Source organism: Lithobates pipiens, unplaced genomic scaffold (assembly GCF_037356315.1).
Source record: "Lithobates pipiens isolate NorthernLeopardFrog02 unplaced genomic scaffold, aLitPip1_a1.2 Scaffold_19, whole genome shotgun sequence".
Lineage (NCBI taxonomy): Eukaryota > Metazoa > Chordata > Amphibia > Anura > Ranidae > Lithobates > Lithobates pipiens.
Genome location: NW_027507764.1, coordinates 209,809,636 through 209,832,101, shown reverse-complemented (window position 1 = coordinate 209,832,101; position 22,466 = coordinate 209,809,636). Strand labels below are relative to the sequence as shown.

The 22,466-nt window shown below is 39.2% G+C and overlaps 1 protein-coding gene across 2 annotated transcripts in view; it reads right to left on the bottom strand.

The window, feature by feature from the left end:
* TBX20 (T-box transcription factor 20) overlaps positions 1-22,466 on the bottom strand; it is a 60,355-nt gene that overhangs the window by 23,792 nt on the left and 14,097 nt on the right. For both annotated transcript variants that reach the window (XM_077491671.1, XM_077491672.1), the window contains exons 3-6: positions 19,626-19,790; positions 9,328-9,436; positions 7,823-7,981; positions 4,871-4,947 (exon numbers count right to left, since the gene is read on the bottom strand). In XM_077491671.1, coding sequence (XP_077347797.1) covers positions 4,871-4,947; positions 7,823-7,981; positions 9,328-9,436; positions 19,626-19,790 — 510 coding nt within the window. The remainder of the gene's footprint in view (positions 1-4,870; positions 4,948-7,822; positions 7,982-9,327; positions 9,437-19,625; positions 19,791-22,466) is intronic.

Genomic DNA, 22,466 nt, shown 5'->3' with positions numbered 1-22,466 from the left:
GTTAGTCGCGGTAAGCCCAATACTCACCTAGGGACGACCGCCTTAAGAAGGCACATGAGCAGCCATCACCGAGCCCAGTGGGAGCAACGGAACACACAAAGCCACACTGCAGGCTCTCACCGTCCAGCCTCGTCTTCTACTTCTCCTTCTCCTCTCTCCTCACAATTGTCCTCCACTCCACCTTCCATCACGCCAAGCTCACATTTTTCTGCAAAAAGGCAGGCTTCCGTGGGCCTAATGTTTGAGCGTAAAAAAATGATGACGCCGGATAACCCTCTTGCCCAACGGTTGGCGGCTGGCTTGTCAGAACTCATAGCCCGCCAACTACTGCCATATAAACTGGTGGACTCGGAGGCCTTTCGCAAATTTGTGGCCATTGGAACACCACAATGGAAGGTCCCAGGAAGGAAGTATTTCTCAGAGAAGGGCATCCCAGAGCTATATGGCCATGTTCAGCGGCAAGTGAATGTATCTCTGGCACACAGTGTCGGTGCCAAGATACATCTGACCACAGACACGTGGTCTAGCAAACACGGGCAGGGAAGGTATATCAGTTTTACTGCCCACTGGGTGAACCTTCTGACGGCCGTCAAGCATGTAACCCGTGGCACCCGTGTAGATTTGGTTTTACCGCCACGGATTGCATGCAGGCCTGACTCTTCTTCTCCTCCTCCTACTCCATCCTCCTCCCTCTCCTCCTCAGCTGCCTCCTCCTTTTCCGCTGCTAGCGTCTCTTCCACTGCACCGCCCAAGCTCCCCAGAACCTATTCCACATGCCAGGTGAGACGTTGCCATGCCGTGCTGCGTCTGTTGTGCCTGGAAGCAAAGAGCCACACTGGCCCGGCACTCCTTTCAGCTTTGCGTTCACAGGCAGATGAATGGCTAACACCGCTCAATTTGACAGTTGGTAAAGTGGTGTGTGACAACGGTGCCAATCTGCTTAGCGCATTGAAACAGGGCAAAATCACGCACGTGCCGTGCATGGCACACGTCTTAAACTTGGTCGTGCAGCGATTCCTTGTCAAATACCCTGGGGTCCAGGACATCTTGCGGCAGGCAAGGAAAATCTCGGCCCATTTCAGAAGATCTTACACGGCCATGGCTCGCCTTGCTGACATTCAGCGGCGACACCATCTGCCGGTCAGACGTCTTATTTGCGATTGCCCGACGCGATGGAACTCAACCTTCTATATGCTTGATAGGCTGCTCCAGCAGAAACGTGCAGTTAACGTCTACCTGTATGAACTCTGCGAAAGAAACGGTTCTGGGGAGCTGGGTTTTTTTTCACCGCGCCAGTGGCTGCTCATGCGCGACACATGCAGACTTCTGCGGCCATTTGAGGAGATCACCAAACTGGTCAGTCGCAGCCATGGCGCCATCAGTGACATGGTACCTTATGCCTTCTTTCTGGAGCGTGCATTGCGTCGTGTCATTGATCAGGCTGTGGAGGAGCAGGAGCGGGAAGATGAGGAAGTCGCAATGCTGGATGAATTCCCAGGGGGGGCTACTCTATCTGAGACAAGTCAACAACAGGAGTCTGATGAGGAGTCAGAGGAGGATGGTGCCGGGGCGGATGAGCAGGAGCAAGAAGAGCATGCTTTAAACCTTTCTGGGATCCCTGTTGTGCGAGGATGGGGAGAGGAGAATGAAGAGGACGACATTATCCTGGATGATGAGCAGGAGCCAGGCCACCACACCGCTTCCACTTTAGTGCAAATGGGGGCCTTCATGCTCCAGTGTTTTAATAGGGACCCCCGTATAAAAAGCATGAGGGTCAAGGACCAGTACTGGGTGGCAACGTACTTAGACCCCCGGTACAAACACAAAATGGCGGAAATGTTACCGCCGTCGCAGAGGGCTGTCAGAATGCAGCACTTCCAGGCCTTGCTTCGAGAAATGCTGCATTCTGCTTTTGCGTGCGCTGGCAGAGGAGCAATTCCCACTCCCAGAGAAGGATTTGCGGGTACCAATCCAACAGCGCCTGCAAGAAGAGGCCGGTTTGAAGATGTGTTGGTGACTTCGGATATGAGGTCATTCTTTCAGCCGACCCATCGACAGGTGTCATCCGGATCCAGCATCAGGGAACGCCTAGACCGTCAGGTGTCCGACTACATTGGGTTAACGGCCGATGTGGACGCTCTGAGGAGTGATGAACCCCTAGACTACTGGGTGGGCAGGCTTGACCTCTGGCCAGAGCTTGCCCAATTTGCAATCGAACTGTTGGCTTGCCCCTCATCCAGTGTCCTGTCCGAAAGGACGTTCAGCGCAGCAGGGGGGATTGTGACCGATAAGCGTACTCGCCTAGCTCACCACAGTGTTAACTACCTCACATTTCTAAAAATGAATGAGGCATGGATCTCGGAGGAATTCAACACATGTGACCAGTAGACCATGTATATGTCTATAAACTATTTTTTGAATCAAGCACACAGACCTTCTTAATTCATTTGGCTCACTTCCTTGACCCAAAAAAGCACACCGTACTATATGCCCCTACCCTCCTCTTTGAAGAGGTTGAGCGGTGTCATATTTCTACTGGGGCTGCTTATGATATCCCTGTGCTGTGCTGACTTCCTCCTGGGGGTTCTTATTATGAAGGGATCACACTATCCCTGTGCTGTGCTGACTTCCTCCTGGGGGTTCTTATTATGAGGGGATCACACCATCCCTGTGCTGTGCTGACTTCCTCCTGGGGCTGCTTACGGTGCTGCTGTCAGCGCTGTATGTCACGGTGCTGCTGTCAGCGCTGTATGTCACGGTGCTGCTGTCAGCGCTGTATGTCACGGTGCTGCTGTCAGCGCTGTATGTCACGGTGCTGCTGTCAGCGCTGTATGTCACGGTGCTGCTGTCAGCGCTGTATGTCACGGTGCTGCTGTCAGCGCTGTATGTCACGGTGCTGCTGTCAGCGCTGTATGTCACGGTGCTGCTGTCAGCGCTGTATGTCACGGTGCTGCTGTCAGTGCTCTGTATTACGGTGCTGCTGTCAGATGCCTCTATCACGGTGCATGTGTCATTCCGGTATGTCACGCTGCTGGTGATCATCTCCTGCACCCTCTTCTTTGCCTACCCTGGTCCCTGACCTTCCCTCTCCTCCATTGCCTTCATTAGCTCCATAGTCCTGAATTGTTAGAACAATTTCCCAAATAAAATAAAAATGCTTGTAGTTATCGATCCCAAATTCACCTCATACATGTATTATGTCATTGTCCAGATGGTGGGACTACGTTTTACCCCCTAATAATTACCACGTGGCCGCAAATTCGACATGAAGGTTTGCAAAGTTCGCCTCCCATTGAAGTCAATGGGGCCCGCGGCGAACGTTCGGTTTCGCGAACGTTTGGGTCCGTTCGCATTTCGCTTTCGCGAAACGTCCCGTCGGAAGTTCGTCCATCACTACTTGAGATAACATAAGACGAATGAACAAGACAAAGGACATCTCTGAATTTCTGACAAGCTCAACGGGTATTTCTTGCAATTATCAGATTTAAAAAAAAACACTTTCCATGGTATATTTAACGCTAAACGGGGGGAAAATAAGCTAAGTTTATTGTCAGGATTTACATATACCTTAGCTACCCATCATCTACCAACTTTGATTCCGACAGCTATAAATGGGGCACCTCAAAATTTTTTGGACCCCTTCCTTAAATACCAGGCCACTGATAAGACACTTGCAGGTAATGAACAGGACTGCATGGGTCTAAACACTTTGGATTCTGTTGTTATCAGCCTTAAACCTGTTGAAATGGGGTAATATTTTTCAGGACAAGAGAATTTTTTTTAACACAACACAGAACACAAAATGTGTGTATATATATATATATATATATATATATATATATATATATATATATATATATATATATATATATTAAAACACAAAATATGCAGCGCTAATAGTAATATTTATACATAAATTGCCGAGAATATGTGGTAATTCAAAACAGTGCAAAAAGAAGAAAAATTCCATGCAATTGTGACCGTGGTTTCCGGCCATAGAAACAATAGTGATCCAATTCCACCTTGTGATCCACTACCAATGTAAGGTGGACTCTTACCAGAGTTGAAGGACTCTGTTACGGAGTCAATTGTGCTTAGTATAGTGTATCCACATATTTCAAGCATCTAGGAATCAAAAACATCTTAATGAATCACATAAAATCCGGGTACATCTCAATGGATATAGTGAAATGGGTTGTCTTCATGGATATTTCACCAAATCCATTGAGATGTACCCAGATTTTATGTGATTCATTAAGATGTTCCTGGATGATATATAATTCCTAGATGCTTGATATATGTGGATACACTATACTAGGTGCAATTTACTCCATAATAGAGTCCTTCAACTCCGGTAAGAGTCCATCTTACATTGGTGGTGGATCACACAGTGAAATTGGATCATTATTGTTTTCCATGACCAGAACCACTGTTACGATTGCACGGAATTTTTCTTATTTTTGGACTGTTTTGAATGACCGCATAATCTCAACATTTTATGTATAAATATTACTATTAGTGCTGCATATATTGTGTTTTAAGTTGTATTGCACAGTATGTCTGACTGTTTTTGATAGCGGCTTTCTTTGCCCATTTTTTTCTACATACACACACACACACACACACACACACTATATAGATTGGCAAGTTTCAATTCTAAATAATTGTAAAGTGTAAGATTTAATAATTTTTTAGTTAATTTTAAACATCCTTTTGTAATTATTAAATCTAAAAAGGAAAGTGGAAATGATAATGAGTAAATAAATATGTGTATAATTTCTAAACTTGAAGTTTCGAACAATGCAAAGAAAATGACACAGACTACCATTACTTTATCTTATCATATATGTAAGCATGCAGTTCCAATTACCTCTCAATATCAGTGAGCCTGGAGGAGTCCCGGAATCCTTTGGCAAAAGGGTTACTGTCAATTTTCAGTTTGGTTATCTATAAAGACAAGGCCACACAATGACTCCAGGTTTGACACATCGGCACCATTCCCAACCATCCTACAAACAATTAACCCTCATAAAATCACAAACTCCCACTATTATTTTCTCTGTCATTATCTCTTAGAAATACTACATTCTTCTATTTGTGTAAGCCTACAACATTTTATAACAGTTTTTTATGCCCTTGTAAAACTATTGTAAAGCTTTCCATTCTAGGAGAGGAATATTTATTCTAAATATAAAAAAAGCAAATATCCAAGTGTCTACAATTCAGGTAAAATGAAATCTAACAATTATTTTGTTACTATGAAAATCATAGATTGTATGATTTAGTTACCCTATGAACATTGTAATATACAGACTTAAATAGCAGTATGATCACTACTAGCCCAGGTAAAATGTTGAAAACAAAATAGAAATAAAAGAATTGTCAGTAGGTTTCTGCAATACATGAACATTTCTTCTTTAGGGACCTGTTGGTGTGATGCTGTAATATGGTTTTGTGCTGTTGATCATCTTTAAAATATATTTTACAACATTTAAAGCAAATCTAAAACCAAAAATAAAATGTAATATCTTGAAGCTTACCAGTCATTTACATGTGGTGACTGTAATATTATATACAGTAGTTACATAGTTGGTAAAGCTGAACAAAGACATCGGTACATCCACTTCAGCCTTAAGCCCCATACACACTATCAGATTATCTGTTGAGTTTTTCCTTCAGATTTACCAAAACCATATAATATGAGGACAAACCTTAGGAGTTTCAATGTGTATGCAATCAGGCAGGCCCTTCTACTACATGGTTTTGGTAAATCTGAAGGAAAAAATCAGCAGATAATCTGATAGTGTGTATGGGGCTTAAGTGTGTGTTTGTGACTACTGTTTTTCATAACCCTATACACTGTGTTTACAAAGAAACACATTTAAAAGCTTTATGGCCTTTTCCACACTTCCCGCTGACACCACAAATTGTGGTAGAGAATTCCACATCTTTACCACACTAACAGTAAAAAACCCATACACAGTTTAAGATTGAACCATTTCTCGTCCAACTTCATTGTGTGGCTGCGTGTCTTTTTTTTAGAGAGCTAAGATTAAAAAGTTTTCCCCCCAATGCTAGAGTCCCCCATTTAAAATTTTGTATATTGCTGTCATATCCCTTTTTAAGTGTTACTTCTCTAGGGAGAAAAAGTTAGATTTTTGTGGTCCTTCCTCATATCTGAGGTCCTCTAGCCCATTTATTAACTTTGTTGCCCTTCTCTGGACTCTCTACAGTTCAAATGACATCCTTCCTGAGGATTGGTGATCAGAATTGGACAGCATACTCAAGATGTGGCCGAAACCAGGGTCTTGTAAAGTGGTAGAATTATCGTTTTATCTCTTGAGTAAATCTCCTTTTTAATGTACACTAATAGTCTGATGGCCCTTGCTTTCTGCAGCTTGGCATTACATGCTATTGCTGAATCAGTCATCTACTAGGACCCACAGATCCTTTTCCATCTTTGATTCCCCCAGAGGTTCCCCCTTAGTGTTGGTTTTCTTTTTAACAACACTTGCTCACTGTACTGTATCAATGGATGAGAGCTTTGTCACCCTATGCTGTTCTCCTGATTTGGACTAAAAGCATCTAATTTTCTTATCTCCATTATATGGAGAGAGGAGTGCTTGTAGTTCCAGAAAATAGCTGGGAAGGCTGATAACATGGTTTGAGATATCAGTTTGGTAAAATGAACAGGAATTGTGTTTTACTTGCTTTGCTACAACATATTAAATTTTTTCTTGTTTTTAAGTATACTTTAATTATTCTATTAATATATAAAGCTTACTTTTTGCTCACTGAAGTGTTTTTGTGTCACTGTACTGCAGGACATGCCAAATGCCCGAGATCATTTCAATTACATTGGCATTCTGCTTACATCTAATATTATGTAGTTTGGGTCTTTTTTTGTGGGTTCATAACTCATTACATATATTTACTTTTAAAGAGTTTGTTAGTGTATTTAAACTTTGGATTTGTGACAGAATATCCATTTACATATGGTTTCAAATGTAAATGCAATCCAAAAAATAATTTGGTAATTCTGTTTAATATTTTGTGTAACCTTCAATCTATTTTTTAATCATAATTTATAATAAACAAAAAATATATATAAACAGGATAAAATGGATTGTTAAAGCGCTTGATGTGCACATTGGAAATCTAAATAGGGTTTGCATGTTGAAAGTATATTTTATATTTTTTTATGAAGAATTATTATTATTATTTTTTTTTTTTAAATAGGCCTTATTGGGTATGTTTGTAAAAGCTGGAAACATGGGCTACATATGGCTTGGCCCACAGACAGCAATAAATATAAATATCTATCAAAAGACATCTCTGAGCATGTCATTTGACCTGCATGTCAACTCTGTCATAGTGGTTTGACTACTTAGATTGAAACCTGACCTTTAAATCCAAAATTATGAGATAGTTTGTTGAAAATGTAATGTGTTTATCCTTTATCTAATAATGACAAAGTAAATTGAATCATACCCTTAGCAACAGACGTGAAAAGGCGGAAAATGTACTTATTCAAATGATTTATGAATAGCTGTATTTTTATCCATGGCAATTTGCTTGCTTTTTCTCCAACATTCATTAATTACGCCACTAGATATTTGTAATATGCTTTGACATGACTTCATTACTGATAAAGGAGCACTAAGAAGAAATTGAACTTAAAAACATTGGCTATTAATTGCTTCTTTTTAGCACTACCTGCAAAAAAATCTTTGAGCTTGATATCATAGTAATTGTGTATATGATGGGAGCTGTATCGTATAAGAGTAATCACTTCCCCATTTTTGTATGACGATGAACTTACCAGTTGGTTTTGATAGGCTGTGACAGCAGTAAAAACGGTTTCCTGAAAGATAAATGTCCTAAATTCTTCTGATTTTAAATTCAGTAGAGATGCAGTGTGGTCCTTCTTCTTGATAATATGGACCCTTGGCTGGTACTTGTGCATTGAATTCAGGATAATCTAAAAGACCAATACTAAATGTAAAAATGTGTTTCGATATTGCGCAAAAGTTGACATATCTGTTTCTGTCATTATTCATCGATTATGGAATACATGCAAGCCTTGGGCATCCAGCGCATCTTTTCAGGTTTGTTTGACCAGCGGTGGCCAGAGGAGTTGGACAGTTTCATTGTGTCATTATGTGCATGTGTATAATGCCCCTAGTGAAATCTTCATATACTGCCTGTGTGCGCTAGACTGTTGATCCCACAAGAGTGTGTACTCCAAAAACGCACATTAAAAAGCTCTGGAATTTCCAATGGTACAAACACAAGGAATTCATCAAACAAGCTCACTTGTTCTGGTGAGGCAGCTTTCAAACACTCAAGCTTCCTTCAATTGGTAATTGGAAGCAACTCAGAGTATAGACATACAAATGAGTGCCAAACCACAAAATAAAAATAGCCCTAAGTGCCTTTAATTGTGCGAGATATTCAGAATTTTCATCATAGCCCAGGGGCTTCTGATACAAAAATGATCTCCACTGTGGCATATAAAACAGAGGGAACACAGGCTGTAGGCAGGTTGGAAAATCACACCATAAAAACGACAAATATAACAAATGCAAGTCTGTTAAATATCTGAAGGCACCTGACACTGGGCAAATGATTTTGCCAAAATGTCTTCAGTAATATGGGAAAAAAAGAATGGCATTAGGAAAATTAGTGCATTATGGTCAAAATGAGCTGTGACCTAAAATTTGAAATGAAAGATGTGATTTAAAATTCTGTGGCCAGAGCTCAGTCATTACCTACAAACTCACTATCCAGATTTACCGAATTTGCACTGTTTTTGTGAAACAGAATTGGTTTAAGGGTAATATGGTACAATGAGTGAGTATATCTTCTCTTTAGTTTGTAAATCCGAATGACAAAATAACAAATGATAAAAACCAAAAGAATATCTAAATATTAGACCATTAAGTGTGTGTGTATGTACATACACATATGTTTTATGGTCTGTTTTTCAGGAATTCCAAGGGTTTTGTAATATCTTTTTGTTGGCAGTGTGGAAAGCTAAACATAAAACACAGCACATGAAGAATATCTGCGTTAACACTACAAATACTATAGACATATGTGCTGAATGTTTGACAATTAACAAGACACTCTACTATCTCTGTTGCTTGAAAAGCTGTGCATGCGTCTTCCTCTAATCATATCACACATGAATACCTCTATCCTCTCCAATTTTTTATCTGTTCAAGCACTTGTGGTTGGGTGAGTAATGCAATCCTCTGGGATGGCGCTGGTGTTATTTTGGTGTCTGCACTGTATATGACCTTCTATCAGTATGTACACACTTACATGCCCATGCTGGTCCAGTTCATTGTTTGTGAGCTTGACTTTCTCAAAAGAAACCATTTGCTTCAGTAGCTGCTCGCCAGTGAATGGAGAATCAGGATGCACATATAATCTAGTTTATAAAATAGAAAATAAATAGTTAATAATAATAATTAGCTTTTAAAAAATATATATTTCTTTACAATTTTAGGAATTACTGAAACCTTTTTGCATGCAGTAAAACAAAAACAAAAAAAAAAAAATTTTTGTTGCAAAAATGTAATCAACAATGAATCTTTTATTTTATCTGAATTCAAAACAATAATACAATGTAGCATGTGCAAAAGTTTGGGCAGCCCGTTTTCACAAATTAAAGCTTTCAAAAATGTATGCGGACAGCTTTTTTAAAATATTTTCCTTGATAGTTTTCTTTCTTTCTTGATAGTTTATTCTTTCCTAATAGTTTTCTTCCATGCAGAATGTTTTTAGTTCAGGAATATTAATAGCTTGTTTATTGCTTTCTATGGTTGACAGGTACAGATTATCAGTAATTGATCATAAATAAATCCAGCAAAGAAATATTAACTGTACTAAATTTACATAAATACATAAAAAGTAGAGCAAAAACCAATTCAATACTCTCCTCCTGTCCTCAGCAGTATACACAGGTACATCTCTAAAAATGAAAATATCATCAAAAAGTTAATTTATTTCAGTAATTCAGTTCAAAAAGTGAAACTCATATATTGTATAGATTCATTACACGCAGAGTGATATGTTTCAAGCATTTCTTTTCTTTTTTTATTTTAATGATTACAGCTAGTGAAAACCCAAAATTCAGTATCGCAGGAAATTTGAAGAATACATAAGATCAATAAAAAAAAAGTATTTTTAATATAGAAATGATGGGTTACTGAAAAGTATGTTCATGTCCAGTACAGGCATATCCCACTTTTAAGTACACAATGGGGTTTATTTACTAAAGCTGGAAAGTGAAAAATCAGGCTCACTTCTGTATAGAAACCAATGAGCTTCTAACTCCAGCTTGTTCAATTAAACTTTTGTAATAAAACCTGGAGGATGATTGGTTTCTATGCAGAAGTGAATCTGATTTTGCACTTTCCAGCTTTAGTAAATAAACCCCATTGTGTACTTAAAAGTGGGGTATGCCTGTATAGTATGCACTCAATACTTGGTCGGGGCTCCTTTTGCATGAATTACTGCATCAATATGGTGTGGCATGGAGGCAATCAGTCTGTGGCACTGCTGATGTGTTATGGAAGCCCAGGTTGCTTTGATAGCAACCTTCAGCTCATCTGCATTGTTGGGTCTGGTGTCTCTCATCTTCCTCTTGACAATACCCCACAGATTGTCTATGGGGTTTAAGTGAGGCGAGTTTACTGGCCAATCAAGCACAGTGATACCATGATCATTAAACCAGGTATTGGTACTTTTGGCAGTGTGGGCAGGTGCCAAGTCCTGCTGAAAATGAAATCAGCATCTCCATAAAGCTGGTCAGTAGAGGGAAGCATGAAGTGCTCTAGAAATTCCAGGTAGAGGGCTGCGCTGACTTTGGAGTTAGTAAAACACAGTGGACCAACACCAGCAGATGACATGGCTCCCAAATCATCATGGACTGTACATGGACATACTTTTCAGTAAGCCAACATTTCCTTTTTTTTATTGGTCTTATGAAATATTCTAATTTTCTGAGAACCAGAATTTGGGGTTTTCACTAGCTGTAAGCCATAATCATCAAAAAAAAGAAATGCTTGAAATGTATCACTCTGTGTGTAATAAATCTATATAATATATTTTATTATTGAAATTTGGCATTGCTGAGCACAATAGCATTACGACTGCACAGGCGCGAGATCAGGAGGTGCATGCTGGGTAGTCAGTTGCACCGTATCACAGAAGAAGCTCTGAGTGGGCTTCAAATGTCCACACTGAAGATGCAAGCTTGCATGTTACAGAGGGTGCAGTGCAATGGATAAATAAATAACTGAAGTGATTAAATATACAGCACATATCAGATTGCATTAGATAAGCTGCGACTATCACGGGGGTGCTTTTGAGAACAAAAAAAAACTGACTCGAGCTCCGCTTTAAGCTGACCAAAGATGGGTAAAATTACAATTAAAAATGTTTAGGAAAAGAAGGATGTAAGGAAATTTGTTCTTTTTATCATAGTGGATCAAATTGACATTCCTTTTCAACCACAATGATGTGAAAATTTGAAGGAGTAGGAATAATAATTTTTTCTGAATGAACAAATTTCTAATAGTGTAGGTGGTTTTCATTTGGTAACGTCCATTCATTCAAAAATCAAATGTTAAAAGCAAACAAAATCTTTTGAATGGCATTCAATAGTTCTGAGAATTTCTGTACTAATTTTTCTAAGACTTTTCCTAAAACTTTTTATTCAAAACTCTATCCATCTATGGGAAGTTTTAGTCATGTGACAGCGTTAGGCCAATCAGAGCTGCCACACACAAAGCCACATCCCTGTCAAATCAAAGGGATTGTAAACCCTCCCTTTTGTTTTAAATAAAAATAACAAACATGCCTATACTTACCTGCTCTGTGCAATAGTTTTGCCCCAACCCTCTTCTTCTGTGGTGCCCCACCGGTGCTCCAAGCCCCTCCTCTTCATCAGGTGCCCCCATGAAAAGATGCTTTTCATGGGGACACCCATGTAGGCTTGCTCCAGAGTCCAGCTGCTGCACACATTGACGCAGACAGTGAAACTCGGCTCTGCTCCCCGCTCCCATGTCACAGTTTTTGATTGACAGCAGCGGGAGCCAATGACTCCTGCTGCTGCTATCAATCTGTCCAATGCAGAGAGCGTCAGCAGCTGGAGCCGCTGCTCTCACGCACATCCCTGGATCGGATCGGGCTCAGGTAAGCAAAAGGGGGGGGTCTGGGGGCGACTGCAGCACAGAAGGTGCAAAACAACAAGTGGGGAGGCATCTGCTCATCTACTGTATGTTTTTATTATTGTCTAATGGTGCATGTGTGGTTAAGATTTTCCATTTCTAAACTCATTGAGATTAAAGGATCAGCCCGGTTGCATGGAGATCTTCCAATATTGGATCGATGCAGGATTGGGCAGTTTACAACATAATTTTTCTTCCTTTCAGTGGTTACACTAACTTTTCTCTTACGTTCTACATTATACTACATACAATATACATTTTTACTAAGGGTGAAAAAGCTGTATAAAACTATAATGCTAGATTCAAAACACATCTACGATGCTAGTTTATGAAATAATGGAATTAAAGTGCAGCTAATGCATACAGCAAACTACTAGTCTCCTGGTATAATTTATGCCTTTGTTAGTAGCTTTAATTTTCTCTAGTTAACTAAGTCACGTCAAATAATTTTTAGCCCTGTGCTAGATGTGAAGCAAAGGGAGAAAACCATAACAAATATTGCTTGATGGGTAAATAGCCTAAGTATGCAGAGAATTGATGGGGCAGTGGACTATTTATCAATAACCTAACCACCAAAGTGGCGGTTACATAAACATCCGGCCAGCTCCCAATGACGCCAGCAACAAAGATGGTGATGGATGTGGGACTTGACATGTAACACTGGCATCACAGCAGGACAATACTGGATTGGCTGGCTAGAATATTAAGTAAATTGTGCATAACACTACAAAGTAAGGTAAGAAATAATGAGAGGGAGACTTGAGTTTCTCTTAAATCAATACAGACGCAATGCAAATCTTTTTTGTACAGTAATAAATACCTTAGTCCGTGTAAAAAAATGTTGAGGATTTGCGTTTTGGCTATTATACTAAACTGCTGCATGGGTCATACACGTAACAGTATAAGTATTTTTGAATACACATTTCACATGTGTAATTGAACTTTATAGTGGATAAAATAATTTGAGTGTCTCTTATCTTTTTAAAGTAGTTAGATATATACATACAACCCTGTTTTATTAGATTAGTGCTATAATATTCCTCAGTCAATATATATTCGTATTGTGGAACCAACATATTTTGTAGAACAAACTTTTTCTACATAAGCCATGTACTGAATTCCCTGTAAGTGCTTTTAAAACATAATTACCACGAAATGCCTGCTGTTTATGTTAAAGTAAATCTTTATCATATTTTATTGCACAATTTTTCTATTTTCATAGCATTATTCCAATACTCTTGAGCTTAATCTGTGTAATATATCTTTTCTAAGACTTGAAATGGTTTTAATGACAATGTTATCTGAATTCATTTAGGATTATAATCATGGCCGAATTTTTTTTATTTTAACCTTGTTTGGTTTATTGTAGCAGCAATAGCCACAGACTGGTAAATCAAATCTGAAACATAGGATATTCAACATAAATACTTAAAGTGTAACTAAAGAAACCTTTTTTTTTCATTTCGAATTAGAGCGGAGAGGGACTAGAACATCTGCATTACTGCTGTCTGTGCCCACTTTAGGGAGAATCACCCTCTCTATTTGTCTTGTCTCTCATCGAAAATCACAAATTTTGGATTGGCATCAGAACAGGAATAAAAGGAAAATCTTCCAATAGGTACATCAGTTCTAGTCCTTGTGACAGCCTGGGATTCCCTCCCTTTGGGGAGATTATTCTCACCTCCTGTTTTGGCTATACGACAGGAAGTGAAGGAAAATCTCTTCAATGGGACACAGATGGCACCCCATGCCCCCCCCCCCCCCAAAAAAAACCTGACAGGCATTAAATACCACCCTTATGCTATCCAAAAAAAATGTTTTGCCTTTAGGAACGATTTATGGTAAACCTGTGGTGAAAGAAATACTGGGGTTGCCATCGCTGAATTTGAATTATATCTATAAATGCTATCTGCTTTAGTGACCTGGAGCAGATCTGGACAAAAAAAATCAAAAGCATACTTTTTTTTTTTAAGTTAGTGACTTAAATGGATATGCAAAACCTAACAATGACTTTCTCTTATTCGGTCCCTTTTTGGCTGTCAAATATACAATTGAAAGCATTTGATTATCGATCCTCTCTTGTTTCTTTTGCCTGATACAGAAGCTGAGCAAGCTTTGTCACTCTAGGACTAGAAGTGTGTAACTGGCAGAAATTAAAGCGGTTGTAAACCACTGAAAAAAAAAACCTGCAAGACAATGGCCTAATGTGCTAGTATGCACCGCTGAAAATGTTAGCCCAGCCATACACAGTTCAAATCTTGGCCGATTCAGCAGGATATGGGCAGGCTGAATGTACCAAGTTGATCGATCGATCAACTTGGGTACAACAAGCCTGCCAGATTCTCTTGTGATTATCGCTAGAGGCTGCTATAGCCGCTAGCGATAATCACTGTCTTCTCCTGCCTGTCCCCGCGGGGAGCAGACAATTCCTTGGTGGGAGGAATTCCCCTGTCACCACTGTCTGTGTTGATGGGAGAAGGAAGGAAATTTGCACTGTGTATGGCCTGCCTTAAGCTGGCCATACATTATACAATTTTCTTATTCAATTTCCATTAGATTTACATTCAGCTATGCAGAACAAAGGCTTGCCTGATCACACACAAATTGAAAGTGTTTAGGTTTGACATCAAATGATATGGTTTTGTTTTGGTTAATCTAAAGGAAAATTCTACAAGAAAATTGTATAATGTATAGCCAGCCTTACACAGAAAATTGTGTGAATATTCAGTTTAATTATCCAATCATGTGCGTTTAAAATATGTAAACAGGGAGCTGCCTTATTTGCATGATTGGATAATTAAAGTGAATTGATCACATAGTTTATTGTGTGACTATGTGTAATCAACTCCTTCATTACTCAGTCTCATTCTGTTCTGTGTATAAATTACAATTAGTGCTATTAAGCTGTTTAAAACAATAGCTTTTTTCAGCAATGCATATAATATTATCCTGGAATACATATAAAATGAGCACACAGCTCCCCCTGCTGGCTGAAAATGCTAAAACAAAATATTTAGGCTGGGTTCACACCATTGCGAATTGGATGCGAGTTCACTGCATCCAATTCGCAATAGTAGGAGATTTTGACCGTCTCTCTACGGAGCCGATTCACATATCTCCGCAGCAGGTCCAGTGCATCTTGCACAAAAACTGTGAGTCTTTTGTTTCAGGTCCGAGTTCAGCCCAAAAGTCAGGCTGAAATCGAACCTGAAATAGTGAACCAGGACGCACCGGGCCCCTGCTGTGAGACGGATGCGGTGATGGTGTAAACCCGGCCTCAAAGTGGATGTAAACCCTCACATGTACCCAGTGAAGTGAACAGCCTCAGATGATACACAGGGATGAAACAAATCTCCCTACATACATTTTAAATGTATATCTGCTGTCTTTATCTTATATGTCATATATACTGTTTAGAAAGTTCTGATCGCGTTAGGAGATTTTCTATTCCTGGTTAGCACTTCAGTGAAGCCTAGGCATGCCGATTGGAGGAAAGGCACACACTCCGGCTCCTCATAGGTAGAGACTTTCAGAAATAATCGTTAAATAGTCCTGGGCTCTGCTAATCTATTTATAGCATCGTCCCCAACACAAAACTCTGGCTGCTTTTATCATATGTGCAGGAGAACTTGTCAGAAGTTATCAGGCTGATAACAGCAGAACAAAGCAGATATATGTGCCCAGCTTAAATTTCATGAATCAAGTTTACATCCACTTTAACTGACTAAAACGAAAATATAAAATTGTATTTATTAGTCCAGGTCTCAAGAAATGAAAAACATATTTACAAGACCATTACCGTTATACATTAATGCCCCGTACACACGGTCGGATTTTCCTACGGAAATTGTTTGATGGGAGCCTTTTGTCGGAAATTCCGACCGTGTGTAGGCTCCATCAGACATTTTCCTTCGCAATTTCCATCACACTTAATTTGAGATCTGGTTCTCAAATTTTCCGACAACAAAATCCATTCGTGTAAATTCCAATCATGTGTACACAATTCCGATGCCCAAAGTGCCGCACATACTTGGAATCAAGCAGAAGAGCAGCACTGGCTATTGAACTTCATTTTTCTCAAGTCGTACGTGTTGTACGTCACGTGTTTCTTCAGAATTTCTGACCAACTTTGTATGACCGTGTGTATGCAAGACAAGTTTGAGCCAACATTCGTCGGAAAAAAAACATGGATTTTGTTGTCGGAATGTCCGATCGTGTGTACGCGGCATTACATTAAATCACTGAAGCCAAAGAGTGAGCATAGCAGCCAGACAAAATGCATTTAAAAAAAAAGAAGAAAGCATTGGCAGCTTCTATGTTTCATTTATAACAGTTTACCGTTAAAACGGTGCTGTTGGATGGAGTGATCTCTGTCGACAGTACAAGTAAAATCACAGCTTTTTTTGGAAAAGTGGCAGTGGGGCAGGAGCATATGATCAGGTAGGTAACCACTGACCACCTTTGCAAGGGTGTTAAATTTCATTTTTACTGACCACCAGTGCAAGGGGAAGGGACGAAGGGGTAAAAAACATTTTTACTGACCACCAGTGCAAGAGGAAGGGAGAAGGGGGTAAAAAAACATTTTCGCTGACCACCACTGGGAGGAATTATAAAGTGCAATGCCACTGGCCACCATTAGAAGAGTCTAAGTAGCACTGCAACTTATCACCAGTGCAGGAGTGGGATGGGGTGGGGTTTAACAGCACTGCTACTGACCATTAATGTGGTGGGGGGTTTACAGTACTGCCACTGACAAAATTGCTTGGGGATATTATTGTGGTCACTGGCATCAATGTGGGAATCATTATCACGGTCTCTGGCAAAAAATAGTGGGGGTTATTTTTTTGGCCACTGACACCAACACTGGAGGTTTTGATTGTGGCCACTAACACCAATGCTTGGGTTACTGTTACTGCCATTGATCCAAGTGATGGGGTTTATTTTATTCACACTTTCCTACTACTTACTATTGAGGTAAACTTAAAAAAAATACAGAGGGCTGAAATTTTTGGCCACTTGTGTGGCCCTGTTGAAGTGTTGGGAGGCCACACTTGAGGACCTTAATATTTTTCAAATTGACCATCACTGGCTTAGAGAGTTGTATTCCCCAAAGAGATTATTGTCAAGTTTGGTCATAATCTACTATTTTGATCACCCTGGATATAGGCTGTACTGCTGGGCAAGTAACCATGACCCATAAATTCTTAAGCACCAATTCTCTGAATAATATCATAAGATCAATTTTGTGTAGATGCGGGTAGATTAAGATTAGCTGCAGCTGTTATGGGGTAAAGGCCATTCTCTTGCTTATGGACTCTCCATTCATTCATCTATTTCACTCTACAGAGGATGCTGGGAAACATGTAAAAACCCTCCTACTGGGAGTCGGAGCCTAGAGTCCCAGAATCATCATTCAACACACCAGTATTTCAACAACTAAAATACCCCTTTAGTAATCTATTTTTTTTTTTTCAATCTTCCTTATCTGACTTTATAACGAGAGCCTGGGTTAGAAGGTACACTATATTGTCAAAAGTATTGGATGCCTGCCTTTAATGAACTTTAATGGCATCCCAGTCTTAGTTTGTAGTTCAATATTGAGTTGGCCCACCCTTTGCAGCTATAACAGCATCAAATCTTTTGGGAAGGCTGTCCACAAGGTTTAGGAGTGTGTCTATGGGAATGTTTGACCATTCTTCCAGAAGTGCATTTGTGAGGTCAGGAACTGATGTTGGACAGGAAGGCCTGTTTCGCAGTATCTGCTCTAATTCACCCTAAAGATGTACTATTGGGTTGAGGTCAGGACTCTGTGCAGGCCAGTCAAGTTCCTCCACGCCAAACTCACTCATCCATGTCTTCATGGACCTTGCTTTGTGCACTGGTGCGCAGTCATGTAAGAACAGGAAGGGGCCATCCCCAAACTGTTCCCACAAAGTTGGAAGCATGAAATCATCCAAAATGTCTTGATATGTTGACACCTTTAGAGTTCCCTTCACTGGAACTAAGGGGCCAGGTCTAACCCCTGAAAAACAATCCCCCCTCCACCAAAGGATTTGGACCAGTGCACAAATCAAGGTCCATAAAGACACAGATGAGCAAGTTTGGGGTGGAGGAACTTGACTGCCTTCACAGAGTCCTGATATCAACCAGATGGAGCACCTTTGGGATGAATAAGAGCGGAGACTGCGAGCCAGGCCTTTTCGTCCAACATCAGTGCCTGACCTCACAAATGCGCAAAGTTCAAACATTCCCATAGATACTCCTGAACCTTGTGGACAGACTTCCCAGAAGAGTTGAAGCTGTTATAGCTGCAAAGGGTGGGCCAACTCAATATTGAACCCTACGGACTAAGTAGTAAAATTAGGCACTCCAATACTTTTGACAATATAGTGTATGTCAGACCTTTAATAAATCATTATTATGTATAATTATTTTTGGGGGTACAAATAATGGTCTAATATTTCCCTAAGAAGTCCTTGGAGGCCATTAATTAGCTATGTTTTTCAGATCTTACCACACTGTCACAGGTGGAATGATTACTGGGCTTCTTGTTTTTATATATTTTATTAGAAGATATTTCTTACACATTTTTGTAATGGATGATTCCAGTACTGACTTCTGGCTGAGAATTCAAGTTAATTTTTTCTGGTTTCAGCAGTTTCTGAGATATTTGCCAGAAAAAACAAGGGAAGTCAAAATTCCTGAAATGCATGCTTGTACTAGGCGAGGGAGACTATTTGATCGGCATGTAACCAGGTAACCACATATATTAATGCATGAATTTTGAATTCTGTTGCTAACCAAAAAACAGCAAGTCAAGCTTTATATTAAAGTAAAGCTATTGCCTCAAAAAATATGTGCTGCCGCACTTATTTACAAGTATATCTGCACTTTACAGTTTTCGTTCAGTCCCCCTGCAAATTCCCACAAATACTCATAAATTCTGCCAGTGAAGTCCACCTAATGCAGCTTCCTGTAATAGTGTGGCAACAATACTGCTCTGCTTATAAATTCAGAGCAGAGTTGCCACTCTCATGTAGGTGCTGCCTGCTTGCAGTTGTGGCTATCAGCATTGTCCAGGCGGATTTTTTTTGTCCCTGTTGGAGAAATTTTTCATAATTTTCTGTCCTAACAGGAAAGATTGAGAAATATACCCAAAAGAGCCACAGATAACAACAACAATAATAATAACATTAATAATAAAACTAAAAATCTGGCAGAGGCTCTTTTCCCTCCCTGCTCTGTGCAAAACTACATAAAATACTTTCATTGAAGTAAGACTATTAAACACGTAGACATTTTTTGATTTATTTCAGTTACTATAAATGTTAAAAAATCATAATTTTAAATATTTTTTATAATAATGGTAGTGCAACAACTTACCGAGCAGGTAAAGGAGGATCTGCCTTTCCGGCCACCAGCCATGAAGATCTGTGATAGGCATATCTGTACCTTTTATTGTCCACTGGCACAATGTCCATTAGCACAATGTATTTGGCATCTGGGTCGACTCCAGAGAATGAAACCCGGATGGTAGGAAACATTCTCCTAGAAAAATAAAACAGAAAGTATATTAGGTATTAATAAATAAATGCTGCAAATAATTACACTGACAATGGCTTTTACATAAAGAGAGTAACATGTTTATAGTGAGAAATGTTATATAATTCAGCCCACAAATAATGGATTACCAAATCTTCTCTTAAGCTGGCCATGCACGCAAACCTGCAAACCAAGGCAGGGCAGATGTTGGATCTTTTTTTATTATCAGAGTTAAAGCTGCCCATTGTCCACATACATACAAAGATTATAAAAATGGTCCAATTTTTGTAGTGCTGACAACAAACACTAAAAACCATCTATGCCCATCCAGTAGTTTATTTATTATTCATAGGACAAATGTCAAGTTTAGACTTTTCCAAAAACCAAAAGGTTCATGTTGAGAGTCCAGTGTTATGTCTATATTACAAGCCCACGTGGGTACCTAGCTTCAGAGGGGAGCCAGTCACAGTACCATAGCTTTGATCAGTGAGTTCCACTTCTGCACTTGGCAGATCAAATCAGTTGTAAAAGAAATTGCAACTTTTTGGAAAATTTGGAAAAAGGATTTCAGGCCAAAAAAAGAATCTGAAAAATAATCAACTAAAGGATAACCTAAACCAAGAACAAAAAACAAATGTGTTGCAGCTTGGAAGTTCTTAGATGTTGTGGCTACATCCGTTTTTATTTTTAGACTTACAACATTTTCAGCAAGTACAGAAAATATATGTTGCTAATGCCAGAAATGTATTGTCCTTGTCATTTCATGTGAGCTAGAGAGAAAAAAAACAAATGTATTTTACTGCTGTAAACTACTAATCCCATCACCCCCCTACCTAATGGAGATAATCAAAGGCAAACATGTTTTAAGTCCAGCCTGGGGGCAACCATGGCTTCCTCTATAGATATTATAGGAGATTGAGTGTAGTCATCCAAGGATAGGAAGTGTGGTATTTGCAGGATTATCATGTGAAAAAAGCTGGAAATGCTGGAGTTCTGCTTAAAATATGTGTTACCAATAATATAATTAACCAATAATATATAAATATTATATTTTTAGACATATATGTAAAAGACATTATCATAATTTAAAGTTGCTTATTTATTATTGTTTATATCAATTTGTTTTAAAAAGGTTTGTTATAGATACAATTTGCAATTGTTCATGGGGACAGTCATATTTGCTCATTATAAACTAAGGCTCTGTTGCCAGCTTTGTGGTGCTGCTCAATACAATCTTTTTCATAATCTACACTGCCTATAGAGGTTAATCTTATGCCGCATACACACGATTGGAATTCTTGTCGGAAAAAGCACTGATGTCTTTCCCAATGGAATTCCACTCAAGCTGTCTTGCCTACACACGGTCACACCAAATTCTGATTGTTTAGAACGCTGTGACGTACAACACGTACTACGGGACTAGAAAAAGGAAGTTCTATAGCCAGTAGCCAATATGTTCCGTCTCGTAGTTGAATCTGAGCGTGCGTCATTTTTGGTGTGCCGAAATTGCATACACACGATCTGAATTTCCGATAGAAAGTTTTTCCGTCTGGAAAATTGAGAACATGCTATCAATTTTTGGCTGGCGGAAATTCAGACAGCTAAATTCCAACGTTGCATTTCCCAATGAAAAGCTCTCATCGGTCTTTTTCTGTCCGGAATTCCGATCGTGTGTACACGCCATGAAAATCTCTGAATTTAATACAATAATCAAGAAATTGAAAATAATATTACATTAAGGTCAGTGCTATAATAGTATACTTTTCTTAAAACAGTGGCTTACACCTTTGCAGAGAACTTTCTAAATTATTATTATTTTTTTAACATTAGAAAACTTCAACAAAAATATGTATTTTCAATTCATTGGAACAGGTCCTACTCAGTAAAGCCAGACTCATGTGAAAACTCCAAATTCAGGCTTTATGCAGTTGGCCAGATAAGCCCAGCCTGGATGATCAGCTTTTTCTTCCCGAGATAGGTTGACAGGAAGTATCTGCTCATGTTTGAAGGTGAATTGGATGACAATCATCTAATGCCAAAGGGCACCTTGGAGCATCTCATCATCTTCTGGTTAAAAAAAAACGCTGGATGAAATCCCTGATAATAGCGTTTCTGTGCCAGCTTGTAGTAGCTTTTTAGTAGCTTTTAGAATTTTTTGAGTGCTTAGGAGTGTAAGCTTTTCATTAGCATTTTTACAATACATAAAGAGAAAAAACTTGAAAAAAGCTGTTTTAGTAGCATTTAGAAGCGTATCATGTTTTTTTTTGCCAGGAAAATGCTCCCAAAAACTCTACAAAAAAAATGTTTTTTGCTCTTAAACCCTAAAGCTTGAAAAATGCTTCTAGCATAAAATAGTCTGCATGGGCACATAGGATAAAACTATTAGCTTCTGGGAGCAGAAAAGAAATTGCTCTTAATAGCTTCTAAGCATTTTAAAAAATGCTTGTGTGCATGGAGCCTAAAACATAATATTTTTATTTGGTAAAAAAAGCAACTATGTTTCCTTGCTATGTCTGTTCTGTAATAGTTAGGCAAATTCTGATTCAACGCTGGGATGTATATTAGAAATCAGAACATAAGTCATTTCTAGATTGAAGCATCCCTGCTTTTGCTGCTTCTTAAAGTAAAACTAAAGGCAAAACTTTTTTGTTTTTTTGTTTTGGATAAAGTGCAGAGAGATTA